General features: G+C 43.1%; 2 protein-coding genes across 4 annotated transcripts in view; one reads left to right on the forward strand and one right to left on the reverse strand.

Moving 5' to 3' along the window:
* The window catches only part of PFKFB3 (6-phosphofructo-2-kinase/fructose-2,6-biphosphatase 3), a 952670-nt gene that overhangs the window by 455504 nt on the left and 478406 nt on the right, over positions 1-18760 (forward strand). The gene's annotated exons all lie outside the window — the stretch shown is intronic.
* The window catches only part of PRKCQ (protein kinase C theta), a 185928-nt gene that overhangs the window by 123645 nt on the left and 43523 nt on the right, over positions 1-18760 (reverse strand). For both annotated transcript variants that reach the window (XM_049626790.1, XM_049626789.1), the window contains exons 2-4: positions 8841-8967; positions 4781-4980; positions 1329-1389 (exon numbers count right to left, since the gene is read on the reverse strand). In XM_049626790.1, coding sequence (XP_049482747.1) covers positions 1329-1389; positions 4781-4980; positions 8841-8958 — 379 coding nt within the window. In that variant the 5' untranslated portion in view covers positions 8959-8967. The remainder of the gene's footprint in view (positions 1-1328; positions 1390-4780; positions 4981-8840; positions 8968-18760) is intronic.

An 18760-nucleotide genomic window follows, 5' to 3' on the forward strand; every position in this document is an offset into this window, starting at 1 on the left:
GGTTAAGCGTCCGACTTCAGTTCAGGTCACGATCTCACGGTCCATGAGTTCGAGCCCCGCGTCGGGCTCTGTGCTGACCGCTCAGAGCCTGGAGCCTGTTTCAATTCTGTGTCTCCCTCTCTCTGACCCTCCCCCGTTCATGCTCTGTCTCTCTCTGTGTCAAAAATAAACGTTAAAAAAAAAATTAAAAAAAAAAAAAGAAATAAAACCATAATACCATCTTCGCACCTGAAAAATGTATAACAATGTCTCAATATCACCAAATGTCTGGTGAGGGTTCAAGTTTCCCCGATTATCTCATCATATATATTTTTTAATGCATTTGCTTGAATCTGGAGCCAGAGACATTGTATATGTTAAGCCCAGACCCAGAAAGCACCATAAATCTACACTAAAACTTGTTTCTTGGTAGTAAAAGTAATTCAGGTAAAAAAAAAATTAATTTGTAATCCGTAAGTACACAGATCCACCCTGAGGTTTAGGGTTTTATGAGTAGCAGCATTTGATTTATTTACACAGACCTTTGGTGACAGTACAAATGCAACAGAAGGAAGAGACAGGCTGTCACAGGCACCAAGCATGAGGGCTCGGAAATGTAAACTCTCTGATCCACGTCTGTGTGTCATGTGGGAATGAAACTCTTTAGCTTTCCTTCCTGTTCCTAAAAGGATTTGAGGTGATGAACTTGAAGCATTATTATTTTGCTACTAGCATTATGGAAGATACGAGTGTCCCATTTATTTTGTATTTTACTGAGATTGTGATTGCCTAGTTTATCTATCTATCTATCGATCTATCTATCTATAAATGTTTATTTACTTATTTTGAAGGGAGAGCCAGAGAGAGGGGGAGAGAGAGAATCCAAAGCAGGATTCTCATGAGCCCCAATGCCAGGCTCAATCCCACGAACCGTGAGATCATGACCTGATCAAAAATCAAGAGTCAGATGCTTAACTGAGCCAGCCAGGTATCCCTGATTTATTAATTTATACACAATGTATATACACATAGTGACACATAAACAGAGCCTTTTATATTTACGTTACATTCCCAAACTGAAATAAAGACAGACTATAAAAGCACTGAGCACTGAGTTCACACCTTTTGGAAACTAATGTTATATGTGCTTTACAATTCTATGTGTATCTGGCCCAGATAGCATATTTTCAACTAATATTTGAGCACCACTGAAAACTTTTAAGAAAACTCACTGTGTTTCCTTTTCTCCCAATTCTCTTCTGTATTATTGCAAAAGTCAAATAAATTGCACGCGAGGAAAAGGCCCACGCCCTCCGCACCCCCAAAGGAGAAGACAAAATATCACTTGCCACTCATTTCCAGAAAGTATCTTGCATTCATTAGCATTCGGCCCTCAGGTTTTAGCTCTAACTGATGGAGAGAGAGAGAAAAAAAAGAAATATCAGTCAGAATGTGAAATAATCAGGAATTTAATGACATAGTAACTGGCGAGTGTAGTGATGGCCAGAGATTTCCAATGTAGAGCCCGAGCACCGCCTCCTTCTTTCGTTTTACTCATATAGGTTATCATCAGAGTAGCACAGCCTCCGTGGACACAGCCTTTCTCTCATTAAAACACCCCAGAAACTCATTAATTTTGCTTGGAGATCCAAATTTCCAATAGGAAGCAACACAATTCTCAGTTTCTATTTGATTTTCTTGCCCTGTGCTGCTTCCTATCTGTACACTTGCCGTAGGGCAGATTCAGATCGCCACCATGACAAAAGAATCAGAGACACCAGGGCCAGCTAATTGGGGGAGGAGTAGGTCTTTTGGAAGGAAAGATGGATCCTGCCTTGAGGGTGCCTACTCAGTGTCCCTAGGTTAACCAGGGCATTAGGTGGAAACAGTGTTTTCCTTTTGGCAGGAGCAACTGTTTCCTTGGGAAAGTGCTGGATAATCTACCAAGGGAAACTTCAACTAGATGAGTCTAAGAATGGATAAAGATGCATATTTTAATATCGTCATGTAGAAGAGACCAGAACAGAGTGACATTAAAGGGATGATGCAGGATATCATGTGATGTGACGTGGGGGAAAATGACAAATCCAAGAAAACTTGAGTACTATTGCTCACATCGGAAGCCACTGCACTAGGTCGTTAGTATACGGAAAAGACTCAGAAGCTGAGCTGAAGGTCAATATTGGTCATTGCATCCATGGGTTAACCAGAATCACTGAGAAATAGTAAGAAATGTGTGGCTGAACCCAGGACTGAGTTGAACCGTGGTTAAATAATTTACTGGCTGTGTGACCTCGTGCGTGTCACTAAGCCTTTCAAGATCTCTGCAAAGCTGACATAATAATGAGAGTTACATCACAGCATCATAACTATTTGAATTTTACGAGAACATAAGCATCTACTGCTTGGTCAACTATAAATCTTCACGCAAGCTTAAAACAGATCAGTGAGAACAGAAGTGCTTTTAACATCAAGTATATACACCTTGTCCTCCGGTTTGTGGTATAAATAATAAAGATGCTGGCAAAAAGGCACCAGGAAGAGCAAGAAATAAGGGGCTCGTTCCCAAGTGAAGTGGGGACAGTTGGTCCCAGGTGACCACCAAGTTTTGGGAATTAGTGATGACGGAGGAAGTTGAACCAGTTGGCTGCTGGAAAACCAGTGTCCATAGGAAGTCCTGTTTGCACCATGCCTTTGAGAGCGAACCACACAAACAGCTGAAACCTTGGGAAAGCGGAAGGTAAGTCTGAGTGCGGTGTGGAGAAACTGGATGGAGTCTGGGGAGGCGAAGGGGCAACTTTCAGACAATAGGTATTTTTTAAGTAGAGACATTTTTAAGGAAGTGGATTTCAACAGAGCGAGGGGAAAATCTAAGCCCAAAGCACCCTGTTGGCCCTTAAACACTGTGAGTGAAAGCAAACTAAGAAATGACCTTGAAAAAAAGAGCTGGACAATGTAAAAAGGTTGCTAGATAAATGAGGATCTGAGGGCCACCAAGTGCTTGTGTCTAAATAACCTTAGAATGCAAAAGAAGTGAAAAGTCTGACAAGAATAAAACCAGAAACAGCCAAGGCAAGAAGGCAAATGCAACTTTAAGATCTAGATATAATAGAAAAGCGACCTGCTCATCAGCGAAGTCTAAATAAATAATTTAAAAATTAGTTGTCCTTTCGTTACCTGAAAAGGAAATCAAATAGCATGCTATTTAAAAAAATTGGGGATTTGGTGACTTTAAAAAATGAGGCAGGGGGTGCCTAGGTGGCTCAGTCGGTCGAGCGTCCGACTTTGGCTCAGGTCAAGATCTCGCGGTCCGTGAGTTCGAGCCCCGCGTCAGGCTCTGTGCTGACAGCTCGGAGCCTGGAGCCTGCTTCAGATTCTGTGCCTCCCTCCCTCTCTGCCCCAACCCACTCGCATTCTGTCTCTGTCTCTCTCAAAAATAAATAAACATTAAAAAAATTTTTTTTAAATGAGGCAGAAGGCAGAAAATAAATGGGAATGAGCAGAATATGGAGGGAGACTTGGTCGAATGAATGTCTTCTCCCAGCCGAGCTAAATACTGCCCTGCCTTAAGCTACAGACAGTCTCAGGGTCTCACATTCTCTGGTTTGTGTAAATCCTTTCATGCCAACTCACACATCTGTGACGTCATTAGATTATTTTGCCTCTTCTTACCTGCCTCTGCAGTCCCTCAAGAGGAGATCGGTTTCCATGATCCTTTCTCCAAGTGGACACGGAATTCCTCCAATAGATATTGCTGGACTACCTTTTCTAAACATACGTAAGCATGGGAACTAAAAAACAATCTTGGTATATGTCTATCTTCAAAGATTACTTTAGTGTCACCAGCAAAGATGTGTATAAATATATATTCTTTTAAAAAGTACTGATTTTTTTTGAGGTCAAATGTAGAACACTGACACAAAAATCTAGTTGGTAGGTTTCTAGCATTCCCATTTTGAAACCAGTGACTTCAAAACCTTCTGGGTGGAGTTCTTAAAAATCTGAGCTACAGGAAATAAGAAGCAGAAAGATAAGATTCTCTCCTTTTGCATAAATAATAAAGCATTTGAAAACATTTTCTGGGATTCAGGTAATTTAAAATCAGTATTTACCGGTGGGTTTGTTTTTTTTTTCATCATTTTGTAGACCCAAGAAATTTTCATTGGAATTTTTTTATGCATCCACATTTTACTCTTTTCTTTAACATTTCTAAGCATTTGCTACCCAAGCAGTTATAACCTAAGGTTTCCAAAACTTGCGGTAACATGGATTGTTTATGACGTACTTTTTACTGCAGAGTGAGCCTTACAAGTGAATAGGGAATTTTTTTTGGGGGGGGGCTAAAAAAATTGATAGGGATAGGCAAAGTATGGAGAGGGCAGACCAAATATCACATGGGTCTTTGCTGTTCCTCTCATCTATCTGTATGTTTCTCTAATCTTCGAAGATATCAAGAGATCACACAGATATGATACCTCCATAAATAGGGAGCAGTTAGGTTCCCAAGTTAAGCGGGATCTGTGATATTTCTGAGCTTAGTTTTGCACTTATAAATCAATAAGTGTTCTTCACAGCCTAAGAGACCTTCTTCACCTTAACATAGGAATCAAGATAGAGTGTGTTGATAAGTTTTATAGTCCACAACGAATAGTCACTGTCGTTAGCAGAGAATCTGTTTTCTCAAGGCTAGTGTGTCATAAATTCAGGATGACACCAGAACTACACTCTTGTCTTTGGTGAACGTGGTGCTGACCACTGAATGGTGTGACCTTTCAAAGAAGCCTGCAGACTGGATACTTACCCATATCTCCGCCTTGCCGTTGTTCTTCCTGCATCGCTCAGCCAGAGAGGAGAGCTCGACAGTAGTTTCGGAAATTAGGTCCACGTTCTTGCCCTTCACAATGATCTGCATGACTCTTCCCTTGTTGATGTGGGCATCGAAAGTGCTGTCCCAGGGTGGGTACATAGTTGGCTTTTTCTGGATATACATCTGCCCATTCTCTGGGAACAGAAAGATACGTTCTCGTTACTCCTTTAGCCAACTCTGGGAAATAATTCCACTTGACGTTGGCACCCATTCTCTCTGTTCTCTAGGATCTATATTCCCGTTGGAAGGTCAAAAACAACACATACAACACTAGAGACAGGATGAGACAGTCCCAAGGTCTACATGCAAGTTAATGTATTGAAACTTTAAAGTCAATCTAGTAATTTAGGCAACAAAAATTGGATCATGTCTTGGACTAGCAGTGTTCTTTCTCTATTCAACAGTTAGTTTCTTCACTTTGAGGGTGAACACCTGAGCAGATAAAAAGACATCAGGGCCTCGGCTTGTTGTATTTGGGAGGGTAGAGTGACCTAGGTCCCATTCTCTACATGTTATATACTTTTATGCCTTTGGGGGTCTTCCTTTGTTAATCTGCAAAGGGTGGACACACTAATTAATTTCACTGTCATCTGGTAAAAAAAAAAACAAACAACAGCTGCTGTGTGTTTATCTGAAAGACTCTGTGGCAAAATTTAAGGTTTATGGTGAGTGCTTCTTTAAAAAGATATTTAGAAGTTTTCTATTTGACATACATGCACTATGAGGTAAAACTTTTGTTCTTTTCCATTCTTTATTTTTTTGGGGGGAAGAGAAAGAGCATGGTGGGAGGGACGGAGAGAGAAGGAGAAAGAGAGAATCCCAGGCAGGCTCCACACTGTCAGTGCGGAGCCCGATGCAGGGCTCGAACCCACAAACCGTGAGATCATGACCTGAGTCGAAATCAAGAGTTGGACGCCTAACCAAATTGGCCACCCAGGTGCCCCAAGATAAAACCTTCAAAACATAAGGAGCCATTATTTGCTTCTCTAACTCTCAAGAAAGGATACATTTTACATGTATCATGCACTCTAAGCAAAAACTAACAGGTGACTCAGAGAGGCGGTGGTCTTAACCCATGGGGTCAGGGAAGCAGGCTATAGACCTACAGGTGAGGAAAGGCAGGCAGCCAGGAGACCTGGACGTGGTTGCTGAGAACCGTGGTCAGGGCAATAAAGAGTGAATAAAACCTTCCCAGAACCACCAAGGTGACTGGGAAAGAGTTTGCTGGTGGAATTAAGTAGTGTTGGTATAGCTTTCATCCCCATTGGATTTTCTACAGTATTTATACTTTAATCATTTCAAAAGCAGCAAACTGCAGCCGTATCTGAACCTCGGTTTCTTGTGATAATAAGCACAATACGTGGCCGATTTAAATGCAGTCATGTTGGTAAAGCAAAAGGGAAAAATCCATCTAAGCACGGAAACAAAGCAGTTCTGACTCCCGATAGCCCCTTCTCTCTCACGCACAATGCCAAAGCGGGACACACGCCTAGCATTTGCTAAATGATTTGGGAAGTATATAAGCACTCGAATAAGCGGAAACTTCTAATTCTAGATAAACCTGGCTATGAAAGGGATAAACTCTGACAATGGTGAGGGTGGAAGAGGAAGGGGAAGATTTTTATGGCTTGCTTAAAAAAAATTTAACCGGAGATGGGACTTTTGAAAAATGCCAATGGCAATTCTATAACGACCGGAGTAACATGTTGCTTCCACGGACTGGAAGCCCTTCTTTCTCAGAACTCCTCAGCTGCAACCATTCTCCACGCCCTGCATGGGACAGAGATACCTGCACAATGGCGCTTCTCATGCTCTCTCACTAGGTTTGTAAGCACCCAAAAAGAGGACCAGAGCTCAGGATCCTCTCTATTTATGGTACGTTTTTATCATTTTCAAAGGCTCCCAGACTGACAACACTCTGCCCTGTTGACTCATTATGGAAAATGCAGCCTGACACCCTCAAGATTGATAGGGTTTTAAAAATTGGTGCAGCCACTATGGAAAACAGTATGGAGGGCTCTCAAAGCTTAAACATAGAACTATCATATGATCCCGTATTTCCACTGCCGGGTATTTACGCAAAGAGAACAAAACCACCAGTTTGAAAAGATACATGCACCCCTATGTTTATTAACAGCATTATTTATATAATAGCCAAGATATGGAAATGACCTAAGAGTCCACCAACAGATGAATGGATAAGGAAGATGGACGTGCAATGGAATATTACACAGCCATAAAAAAGGATGAGCGCGTGCCGTTTGTAACAACACAGACAATCTAGAGGGTGGTAGGCTCTAGAGAGAAAGAGAAATACTATACAATTTTACTCACACGTGGAATATTTTTTTAAAAAACCAAATGAATAAATAAACAAAAAGCAGAATCAGGCCTATAAATAGGGAGCACCGATGGTTTCTAGAGGGGTGGAGTGGGGTGGGGGATGGGCAAAATGGGTAAAGGAGAAAGGGAAGTCTAGGCTTCCATTTCTGGAATAAGTCACGAGGATAAAAGGTACAGCACGGGGAGTGTAGTCAGTGGTAATAGTGTCCTAGGCCGACAGATGGCAGTTACCCTGGTGGTGAGCATAGCAGAAGGTATAGATTTGTCGAATCACTACACTGATCACCTAAAACTAGTAAGACATTTGAGCGTCAACGATACTCAAATCAAAAAACCTAAAAAACCCAAACCCCATAAATTGTACAAAAATAATATTTGAATTGTGACGAGCAGGGTGATTTCTCGTCAGGACAAAACCAAAGACAAAATCAAAAGCCAAACTCTCCAGATGCCACAGGCTAACCTTTCGGAAAAAAACGAAGTCGTCGTCTTTTCTGACAAGGTCTCTTGATCCCCACGGCCGATCCGACCCCGTTCAAAGGCAAGGCCAAAAGAAGAAATGAAAAAGAGGCTCTCAGGAGGCAAATGTCAGTGAGGCCCGTGCTTAGAGAGAACGAGCTCCCGGAGACCCATTAAGTGGAAAGCGGCTTTGAGAAACTCAGACGTTCTACACTTCAAAGGTTTCTGTGACATTTGAAAGGTTTTAGATCCGGAGCAAGTGCCATTCTCACTTGCAACTAAACAGGAGAGGAATCCGGGCAGAAGGGAAATCAGGATGATTTGGACCTTCGCCTCAGCTTGGTGCACACTCCCGGTGGCTGCAAGGGTGGGGTCCGTCACGAAGGGAGGTCTCTAAGGGAGGGAAAGGCCAGCCTGGTGGGAGCTGGAAACCCACGATTTTGAGCTGGAAACACCTCGCTGGGGGTTCTCAGCTGCCGAATGGGGTTCCTCCCGCATCCGCCAACGCCACTCCCTGAGACGCCTTTTCACTACCACCCCATGGGAAATAACACACACTTCTCTGTCCCCAAGTCTCTCTCCCCCCACTTCGCCCTGCTTCGGTTTTCTGCCCAGCACTCCTCATCATTATTCCTTATATTCTAGTTTGTTCCATACCTCTCTCCCTCTGCCAGAGTAGAAGCTCTAAAGGAAAGGCACTTTTTCCGCCCACTGGACACTAGGCGCTCCATAAATACGTTCTGTGTGAACCACCCAGGATGGCTCCCCTCAATAACCATCTTTAGAGTTCACTGTAAGATTGTGCAGACTTAATCTGTCTGTATTCACTGGAAATAGCCAGGGTTAGCACTGCAGGTGCCATGTTCGACTTGAGCTCACCAGTCGATTTTATCACCCCCATTAAGTCCTCACATCATGTCTTCAACCCATTTCTCCTTTTCTTTGTTCCTTTCGCGTATGTGAGAAAATGGCGCAGTGAAATGGACTACGAGGGAGGAGACCTGGGTCTCCGCCTGAGTCGGTCACTAAGCTCATACGCCCCTGAGGAAGTCCTTGGCTTGGCTGGCCATCAGTTTCCTGAACTGTAAAATCAGGTTGAACCAGATGACTCTGACGTTTCTGGAAGGACTTGCTTCCTAGTTCACACAAGGGCTTTCCTCCTCCCCCACCTCGAATACCCACTCAAGCTTACCTGATTCAACATATTCTTTGACCAGCACAGCGCAGTAAGGGTTAACAGCCTCTCCCTGACATGGCTGGCAGGACCCACAGTCGAAGTTGGACAAACCAATGCGAAGAAATGGTGACATGGTTGCTCCCTGCAAAGTGACAAAGACACATGCTGTTGGGGGCTATAAAATACGTTATTTTGGGTATCCCGTTCCCACTTGACCAGCGCTTTATCACTGATAGCTCAGAGGCTCAAATGGCTCAAGGATCCATTTAAGCAAATACTTCTACTTCCCCTTCTGCAAAGGACATTATTGGGCTCACCCCAAACCCCAGACTGACTAGCCAAGGAAAGAGGCTTCCCGACGCCTGCATTACTCAAACTTGTCAGTTAGAACTATAATTCCACTCCTAATTTAAGGGGGTTACACTTAATAGTTGCAGAAACAGGCCAGGAAAATTTCCAACATTTTACTTCTTCTGTTATGCAAGGAGGTACCCAAGAAACAACCCACAATAATAAGAAAATGAGTTTAGAAAGGGTGAGTCTATTTTAGTCACAAAAATATGACACCACAAAATTCTTACGTGGGCTATTTATGTGTGTGATGCACTTGGCTCTGGGCATTTAGCAGCTGAACTCTATTTACTTCAGACATTTCAAAAAGGTCTACTTTCTTCGCAGTCATATATGCATATGTGTATATGTACATATACACATATATGTGTATATGTACATATATATGCACACGTATATACCTCCATATAAAATAAACCTTTGAACATTCCAAAGCACTTACAAAAATCCCAAATCATTGCCCACCATAAAAGAATGCCTTATCATCTAAGGATAAATGACAAAAGCCAAATTACCAATAATTATGCATACCTAGGGATATGAGGGGAAAGCCATCATAATGTTGGCGAACAAATTCCAGGATTCTAGTCTGGTTCCTCGTCTGCTATTCCTTCATGTCCTTGTTTGGACACTTACCTCAAGTAACCACCCACTGCCCCCACTTTTCTTTCTTTTACCTACTTTTCCATGAGGTCCCATTAATCTGAAACTACCATCTGGTATTCAGTGGGAAAGTTACGTCTTCGCTTCTTCTCTCTTCTTGAACTGTTCTCTCCTCAGTCTCTTAAGTAAGCCAAAGATAAGGACAATGAAGCATTAGCTGTCCTTTCTACCTTTGTAGAAAGAAAGACAAGTCCTCAGAATGATAGGACCCCACATGTGAGCACCAATGGCATAATCCCAAATCTGGCAGGGCCATTCAAGACTGCTGGTTCTCTGAAGTGCTGGGTGGTCTTTGAGTGTTTTCTGAACCTACAGAGAGAGATTAGGGGCTCTTGACAACTGCTGTGAACTTCATGGATTCTAAGAAAGTCTCAATCGCCCACAATTTAGCAGGGTTTAACTAAAGGACACGGTTGTAAAATCATCATATTTTTCAGGTGTCCTTAGTCTCTGAAATACATTCCATATAAGTCACACTGTTGAAACAGTCACCAGATGACTTCTAGATGTGTCTTCAGGGGCCCCCTTCACCCTCTGACAGCCTCTGAGGTTAGTATTCTTGGACGGGAGCCAGGCTAATGACTGAGAGCTCTCTGGAGAAAACTTCCTTGACAACAGCCCCTTTCCTGGGTCACGTAGGTCTTCTGGACAAATCTATATTTTTCTGCACTAATAGGAAAGATCGCCAAGAGTGTCCTCATTTACAAGTGTTTACCATACGTGGACCCTCTGAAGATTTCCTCAACACGAGTAAAGTTAAGTAATTAATTCTGAGTCTGGAGGGATCACTGACTCATAAAGCCTGAGTTACAACCACTGTGACCTTTAGTGACGGATGTGTCACTTTGCTATTTCCAGGCTGGGCTCAGAATTCACAGCAGCAACTCAACATGCACCTGGAAAAGTCTGTCCAGGGAGCAGACAGAAACCTCTAGGGTGACGAGGGTTTCCGGATGCAGTAGGGGAGGGAATCATAGCGGAACCCCCTTCTCCTCCAGCACGCCCTGCTTAGCTGATTTCCTAGCCCACCAGCCACCCAGATTTGCTAGCCCTAGCCCCTTACCCATGAGCATCTTGGCATTTTACCCCAGGCATGCATCTGTTTGCTGGCCAGGCCACTGCCTCACTTTTTAAAGGTCTAGTCACGGGGACAGGACCTGACATTTTCACATCTAGAAGACAGAACGGGCATCTGTGTGCTGAACCTAACATGTTGTTTGCTCAGGGGTGCATGGTTTGTTTTTTAACATTTTTTTTTTAATGTTTATTCACCTTTTGAGAGACAGAGACAGTGTGTGAGCAGGGCAGGGGCAGAGAGAGAGGAAGACACAGAATCCCAAGCAGGCTCCCGGCTCTGAGCTGTCAGTACAGAGCCTGATGTGGGGCTTGAACTCACAAACCGTGAGATCGTGACCTGAGCGGAAGTCAGATGCTCAACTGACAGAGCCACCCAGGCACCCCTAGGGGTGCATTTTTTTAAGGTAAAAGGCAGCATTTCATTCCTGAGCTACTCAGAGTTTTTCCCCTCCTGTAGCTTCAATGTGAAATGTGATCATTATGAAAAATAAAGAAAACACACAAATTGTAAAAAATCTTCTCATAGTTCCACAGCGGAAGCAAGTCGCTACTACTCTTTTGATGTATTTTCTTTCGTCTTTTTTTAATGAACAGGTTTTGTGGTTTTGTTTTACATGCTTTGCTCATACTGTGTTTACGGGATTATATTTGGCTTTTTAATTTCACATCTTGCCAGGGGCGCCTGGGGGGCTCAGTCGGTTGAGCGTCCGACTTCGGCTCAGGTCACGATTCACAGTCTGTGGGTTCGAGCCCCGCGTCGGGCTCTGTGCTGACAGCTCAGAGCCTGGAGACTGCTTTGGATTCTGTGTCTCCCTCTCTCTGTGTCCCTCCCCACCTCTCAAAAATAAACATTAAAAAACCCCAAATGCTTTAACATTTTGCCATAAAAATTGTCCAAGGTAGTATGTTATCTTTGTAAACATCCTTTAACTTCTTGCACCATCTTCTAATGACCTGTTTTACTAAAGTCTTGTAGTTGAATGTTTAGACACATGTTTTTTTCATAATAGAAATAATGCCGTAATAAGCACCTTTTTATAATTTTTTTTTAAATTTAGGAATACTGCATCAGTGTAGATCACTAGTGTTTTCAATATGACTAGATCAAGTGATATTACTATTTGTAAGTCTTACACATTTGAAGACAATAATAAAACAAAGTCAAAGAAAATATCTAGAGTAACTACAACAGACAATAACTGTCATTCTTTATAATAAGCATACACAAATTTGAAAAAGCCAAACAAAATAAAAACCACCTATGACCCAAGGAATTAAGTGGCAATAACACAAACTATACCAAATATTAAAAAAACAAACAAACATAGTTTCAATTAGTTATGTGGGAAGATGTTCAGCCTGTGAGCACTTTAAGAAATGCAAAATGGGGGTGCCTGGGTGGCTCAGTCGGTTGAGCCTCCCGCTTCGGCACAGGTCGTGATCTTGGGGTTCATGAGTTCGAGCCCTGCATCAGGCTCTGTGCTGACAGCTTGGAGCCTGGAACCTGCTTTGGATGCTGTGTCTCCTTCTCTCTGTGCCCCTCCCCTGCTCACGCTGTCTCTCTCTCTCTCTCAAAAATAGGTAACCATTAACATATATATATATATATATAGAAATGCAAAATAAAACAAGATACTATATAATTGCATTTACAGGACATTCTTGAAAAGACAAAACCATATGGAGACAACAGTGGTTAGCAGTGGTTTGGACAGAGGACAGGGGGTTATAAAGATAGAGCATGAGCAAGCTTTGGGTGTGGGGAGGTGACCCTGTACTATAGCCTGGTCACAGTGATGGCCACAGAAATCTAGATTTAAATTCACAGAATTATATAGCAAGAACAACCGTCAATTTTACCACGTGACCATTTCAAGACCAAAATTTAAAAATATGCTATTGGCATTTTAAGGCATGGACTATAAATTCAGAGGTTATATAGATAAAATGCACACTGGTATGGACAAAAGAATATACATCAGGAAACTAAGAATTCATACAATAAAACATTGAATTAAAATCTAAAGTAATCATGAGTAGCTTCGATTTATTAGAGGGAAAATGTCAGAGGCTTAAAAAAAATAAATGGCCTTTACTCTGCTATTGAAGCTCTCTTGAAAGTTTTTGCCTTTTGGAGCAAATAACTGAGAAAGGATAATATTGGAATTTGATAATGCATATTCTTTGGGGATCTATTAATATTCAACTCTTCACAAAACTCTAACAATAAAAAGAGTTAAACTATTTAAATATAAAACACGACACAATAGCATTTTTTTTTAAGCCATTGCAACTAGCAAATATTTTTGAAATGCTCCTACCTAACACTGGCAAGGGCAACACGAATCGCACCCTTGTAAGCAATGCTGTTGTGAGTGTAAATGTCTGCAATCCTGTTGAAGGCTTGCACACGTGTGTGTGTGCACAGGAGCACCAAGATGGTATGTAATAAGCATTCAAGGATGAAATTAACATGCAAGATTTTTGTCGGTCAGACCCTCAACCTGCCGGGTCCAAGCAGAACTCAGGGTCCTGCCTTTCGAATGGGCCCCGTCTATTTCACCAGCTCGGTGACGGGTACCGTGGTGCTCTGCCCAGCACTCGGATGTCACCTTTCCCCTCCTGGACCAGAGCTGGTTTGCCTTGCCCCTTCCTTCCCCTTCCCGCCCCACTTGCCTCAGCGTGACTCCAAGTCACCACAACTTACCTGTTGCCCTACCCAGTCCCGACACCTGTCTCTCCCAGTCAGATCTCCACGCTGCAGCCCGAAGGAGCTTAGTTAGGACCATGAGGAGCTACTGCCATTTGTCCAACGTGTCAAGCTGTTTCACGGCTCTGGGCTTGTAGCAATACCGTTCCCTCTCCCTGGAATGCTTTCCTATTTCGTTCCATCCTCCCTCGGCACCCCATCCCTACTTCCTTCATCTTTCAAGTTCCTGCTCAGTCCCTACCTCCTCTTTGAAGCCTTTCTTCCCTCCGCCTCCATCATCCACCCTCCTCCCTCTGGCACTTCCTGGTGGAATCCACTCAGTCCTCCAAGCCCCCCCACCCCCACCCCCAGCTCCTGGGGCATGGCTGTTAGACAGTGCCTGCCATATTTATTTGCCGTGGCTCTGTCATTTCCCATTTCCCAGTGGGGTAGATGCTGTCGCTCCCATGCTCTTTCTCTTGAGCCTCCAAATTTGGGGGGCACAGCAGAGCCCCACCAGGATTTCTCCTGCTTCATCTTTGAAGTACCGTGTTTGTCACTCAAACCATAGAAGTCCTTCTGGTTTCATCTAGCAAGACCCCTCCAGAGTCAGTGCATGTGGGTGCCTTACTACTAGACCCAAGTTGTGATAAAGGGTTTTCTCTATTGCCACATTCCTTTGGACATTCCAGTCAGCTTCGTGGGACTGGGGAGGAGATCTGGTGCTCACATTGCCAGATTTCCCTTTAACACTTTATTAGACATATTGGTTCACACTGGTCTTCCCAAATAAGCAGACTGCGGGCTCTGAGAGCAGGGACCAAGTCTTAGTCATTCACGCACCTCCAGGGCTGATCCCTCTGTCTGATAAGTAGTAGATGCTCAACGCATTTTTGCTAAGGAACTTGATTTTCAAAAGCAATGCTTTATATAATCTCTTAATCTTTATGCTTATATGTATATATTTTAACCTGCAAGGGTATGGTGTGGTCCAATCAAGCAGAGGGCAGTAGTAGAGGAAGTCAATACAAGAGAAATATCCCAGGCATCATTACAAAGACCCGACACCATTATGGACTCAACCGCAGGAGTTATTTAGTGTCCCTAAGCCTGTCTTCTCATTTGGAAAGGGGTAATAATACCATCACTCATTTCAAAGGGCTACACGGACGGAATGGGCAAATGCACGGAGGTGCTTATAACGGGGCTGGCGCAGAGTAAACTCAAAAATGTTAGCTGTTATGATTATTATTGCAACTCTGATATATTTTCCAAGGGACTCTACCGACTTTATTAGTTTGTACCAAAAATGGGCAGGAAGTAGAGACCGTCTGTTAGAAGCACATCTTGGCTGAATTATATGGCCTCCCTCTGCACTCTGCCACCGAACTCCCATAAAAACCCACATGTATCTCTCCTAGAGCACTTATTACCCTGTGATAGAGTCATCCCGACGCGAGCACTTATCATGATGGACAGTCAGGATGCCTATCCAATCTTCTGTGCTTTTGCTATCTCAGCTGCGAAATCTCATAATATGTACTTTAAATTTGCAGAGAATCTTTACTCTTATGACTCAATGTTTTCCCCTTTAAGCATGATCTCATCTGTCTTTAGCAGGTAGCTTCGAAGCCAGAAGATGGACAATATCATTGCTCAGCGGCATGGTTAAGGTCATAGACCTCAAGTGCTGAACTGAGAATTCCGGACTCCCTGGGTGCTGACTCACCTACTTACCCACACTGACTCACCTACCACAACTCAAACCTGCCAAATGCTTTCACAGTGATGTTAAGGATTGCCACCACATAACAAAAGCCGAGGAGGAGAAGTTCCACAGAAATAGAAAGCAACAGAAGTTCTATATACTCTCATCAGCAAAAAAAAAAAAAAAAAAAAAAAAAAAAAAAAAAAAAAAAAAAAAAAAGAAAGAAAGAAAAAAAAACAAAAACAAAAAACAAAACACAAAACCAAAAAATAAGACTTCTCTTTCTTTGCAGCATGTGAAATAGGAATGAGCATACATATCTTTATGTAAATGTTTTTAATGTTTTTAATTTTTGGTGGGGTGGGGAGAGAGACACAGCTTGAGCAGGGGAGGGGCAGAGAGAGAGAGAGAGGGAGACACAGAATGCAAAGCAGGCTCCAGGCTCCCAGCTGTTAGCACAGAGTCGGACGTGGGGCTTGAACCCATGAACTGTGAGATCGTGACCTGAGCTGAAGTCAGATGTTCAATTGACCAAGCCAGTCAGGTGCCCCTACACTTCTTTATTTAAAAACAAAACCGTGGACAGCATCTGTATTGTTATAACCTAGCAGGAGGTATCTCGGTGACAGTGGAAGAGTCTCACAGAAACAGCAAAACCTCAAACATGTAGAAGAGAGAACACAACCAAATCTGTAGTCAACCCAGGAATAGGACAAAAAGCACTCAATAGTTTCCAAGTGGGTCACCTAAGCCCAAGTTTGGGGAATTAAACAGGCAGATGTCGGCAAATGAAGTGACATCTGTAGCTTTTACATCTCTTTACAGATAGAAAGGTTTCTCGGGTAAAAGTGATTGCTGTAGAAAATAACCTACAAATTAAGAATTACTTGCCTGGAAATGGGCAGAGAAGAAAGGTGGTAATAAGAGAACCATCAAATGAAAAGCATTTTACCCTGGTACTAAGACTTCTACAAAGTAGTACAATATAATAAAAAGAGTCAGAATACATATTAGCCTTGTGGGGCATCTGAGTGGTTCAGTTGATTGAGCATCCGACTTCAACTCAGGTCATGATCTCATGGTTTGTGAGGTCAAGCTCCCCATCTGGCTCACTGCTGTCAGCTCAGAGCCCGCTTCGAATCCTCTGTCCCCTCTCTCTCTGCCGCTCCCCCGCTCACACACTCTCTCTCAAAAAATGCATAAACATTTTTTAAAAAAAGGAAGAAAAAATAAATATTAGCCTCTTGGCCACACATGTGGTCTCAAAAGTGAATTAGAATAAGAAGCATGACCTGAAGATAATATTTTAAAATAATCCCTAGAGCATGAGCTGCAAAGACCAAAGAATGTAAGCCTAACATTCCACCAGCTGTTAGAAATGGTCAGGAAGGGGATTTGTTAACAGAGCTGGTACTGCCCGCCTACCTAAAAGCATTAACAAGACACCCCCTCCTTCAAGTGCTAGCGACTGAACTGTGTCCCCCACAAATTCACATGTTGAGACCCTAATTAATTTACCTAAGGTTAAATGAGATTGTGAGGGCAGGACCCTAATCCAATAGGATAGTGTCCTTGTAAGAAGAAGAGACACCAGAGATTTCTTTCTCTTCATGGTGTAAAGACACAGTGGGAAGGTGAAGAGAGCTCTCATCAGACACCAACTTTGAGGACACCGCGATCTTGGATGTCCAGCCACCAGAAACATGACATCTCCCCCCGATCTGTGGTATTCTATTGTGACATCCCCAGGAGAATATAACTAACATAACCAAAAATAATGTAGAAACAAAACAAAGATCGAAATATAGAAAATGAGCCACCTGGGATGTCATTGTGCATATTCTGACACTAATTTTATTTTATTTTTTAAATTTTTCTTAGTATTTACAATTTTTTAATGTTTATTTAGTTTTGAGAGTGAGTGAGAGAGAGCGAGTGAGCATGAATGGGGGAGAAGCAGCGAGATAGAGGGAGACACAGAATTCAAAAGAGGCTCCAGGCTCTGAGCTGTCAGCACAGAGCCCGATGCGGGACTTGAACCCATGAACCATGAGATCATGACCTGAGCTGAAGTCGGATGCTTAACTGACTGAGCCACCCAGGTGCCCCCTGACACTAATTTTAATGTGTGACATGAACGTTGTCCACTAAAGCTTAGCTCTGATCAAATTATACCGATACTCAAGAAAACTGTCCCAGTCCCTGCTGAATTAAATCATGGCTTCTTAACCCATTATTTCAGAGCCTCTACATGTTGGCTCCCACTGCCCCCTTGCCACCACCTCCCAGTCCCCACAGCAAGCCTCTTAGTCATATCCTGACTTCTCTGTTTGCTGGGTACATCGCAACCATCCATCTTGGTGGCTATGTAAACTAGTCCCTCTGTTTGGAATGCTGTGTCTTCTCCCCCCCTTAAAAAACTGCCATCCCCTAATCCTTCTCATTTTTTCGAGGACCTCACTTACACACTGCTTCATTCAGAAACCCTTCCCTGCTCCCCACAGAAAGAGGAGTGGTTTATCCGATGGGTAAGTTTTAGACAAGTAAATGGCACCTGCCCAGCCCAGCCTCTTCTCTCCCTTGGGGGGAATCTGTGGACTTTCATAGAACATGTTTCTCCACTCTTCTCTGCCATAAGCAGGGTGGGTCCCATCTGCCTCAGTCCTGGGAGATTGGCCATTGTCCAGCGTGGCCTCTGACACCATGAACAAAGACCAACCTATCACTTGAATACTTTAGCCCATATCCACCAAATCCAGCCTCAAGTTGACTTTTTTTTTTTTTTGCATTTCCCTGACTTCTGATCGCTCTCTCCATTTGTTCCAAACACAGCAGTCTAGTGGAGGTATTTATTGGCTCCCCCTACAATTCACATGTATGTGAAGAGTCCATAGTGTATATATGATAGCTCATATTATTCAGTTTTCTCAACAAGTCTACAAGGTGGGTATAATCAACTCCATTCTACGGCTAAGAAACCGAGGCTTCAGTGCGTGAGTAGCTTGCTGAAGGTCATAGAGCTAGCACATAGCAGAGTCTGGATTTCAGCCTTGGTTGCTAAGCACCTCCACCCAAACTAGCACATTATTTCTTGTTAGAAAATGCCTTTTAAGGTTAGGTCAGGAAGGAAGTGAGAGCATGGAGATTTCCCCATAGAATGGTCTCCATCTGTTCTCCCAGCCTCTAATTAGGAAGGACGATTACAACCACCCACATGGGCTCTCTCAGCAGGCCTCCATGCTGCCCTACTTGCTTAATTATCTTAGGTACCAATCGGATGCTTCTCCTTGTCAGTACCTGCGGTTGAAGGATCTTTCCACCCCATAGCTGTGAAAAAAAAAAAAAAACAGGTAATATAATTGGAGTTGAAGTTCCTTGGAACAACGTAAGCTCACATCCAGAAATGAGGTCAACGCTGCAGATCTGAGTAACTTCCCCAGGATGTCA

Source organism: Panthera uncia, chromosome B4 (assembly GCF_023721935.1).
Source record: "Panthera uncia isolate 11264 chromosome B4, Puncia_PCG_1.0, whole genome shotgun sequence".
Classification (NCBI taxonomy): domain Eukaryota; kingdom Metazoa; phylum Chordata; class Mammalia; order Carnivora; family Felidae; genus Panthera; species Panthera uncia.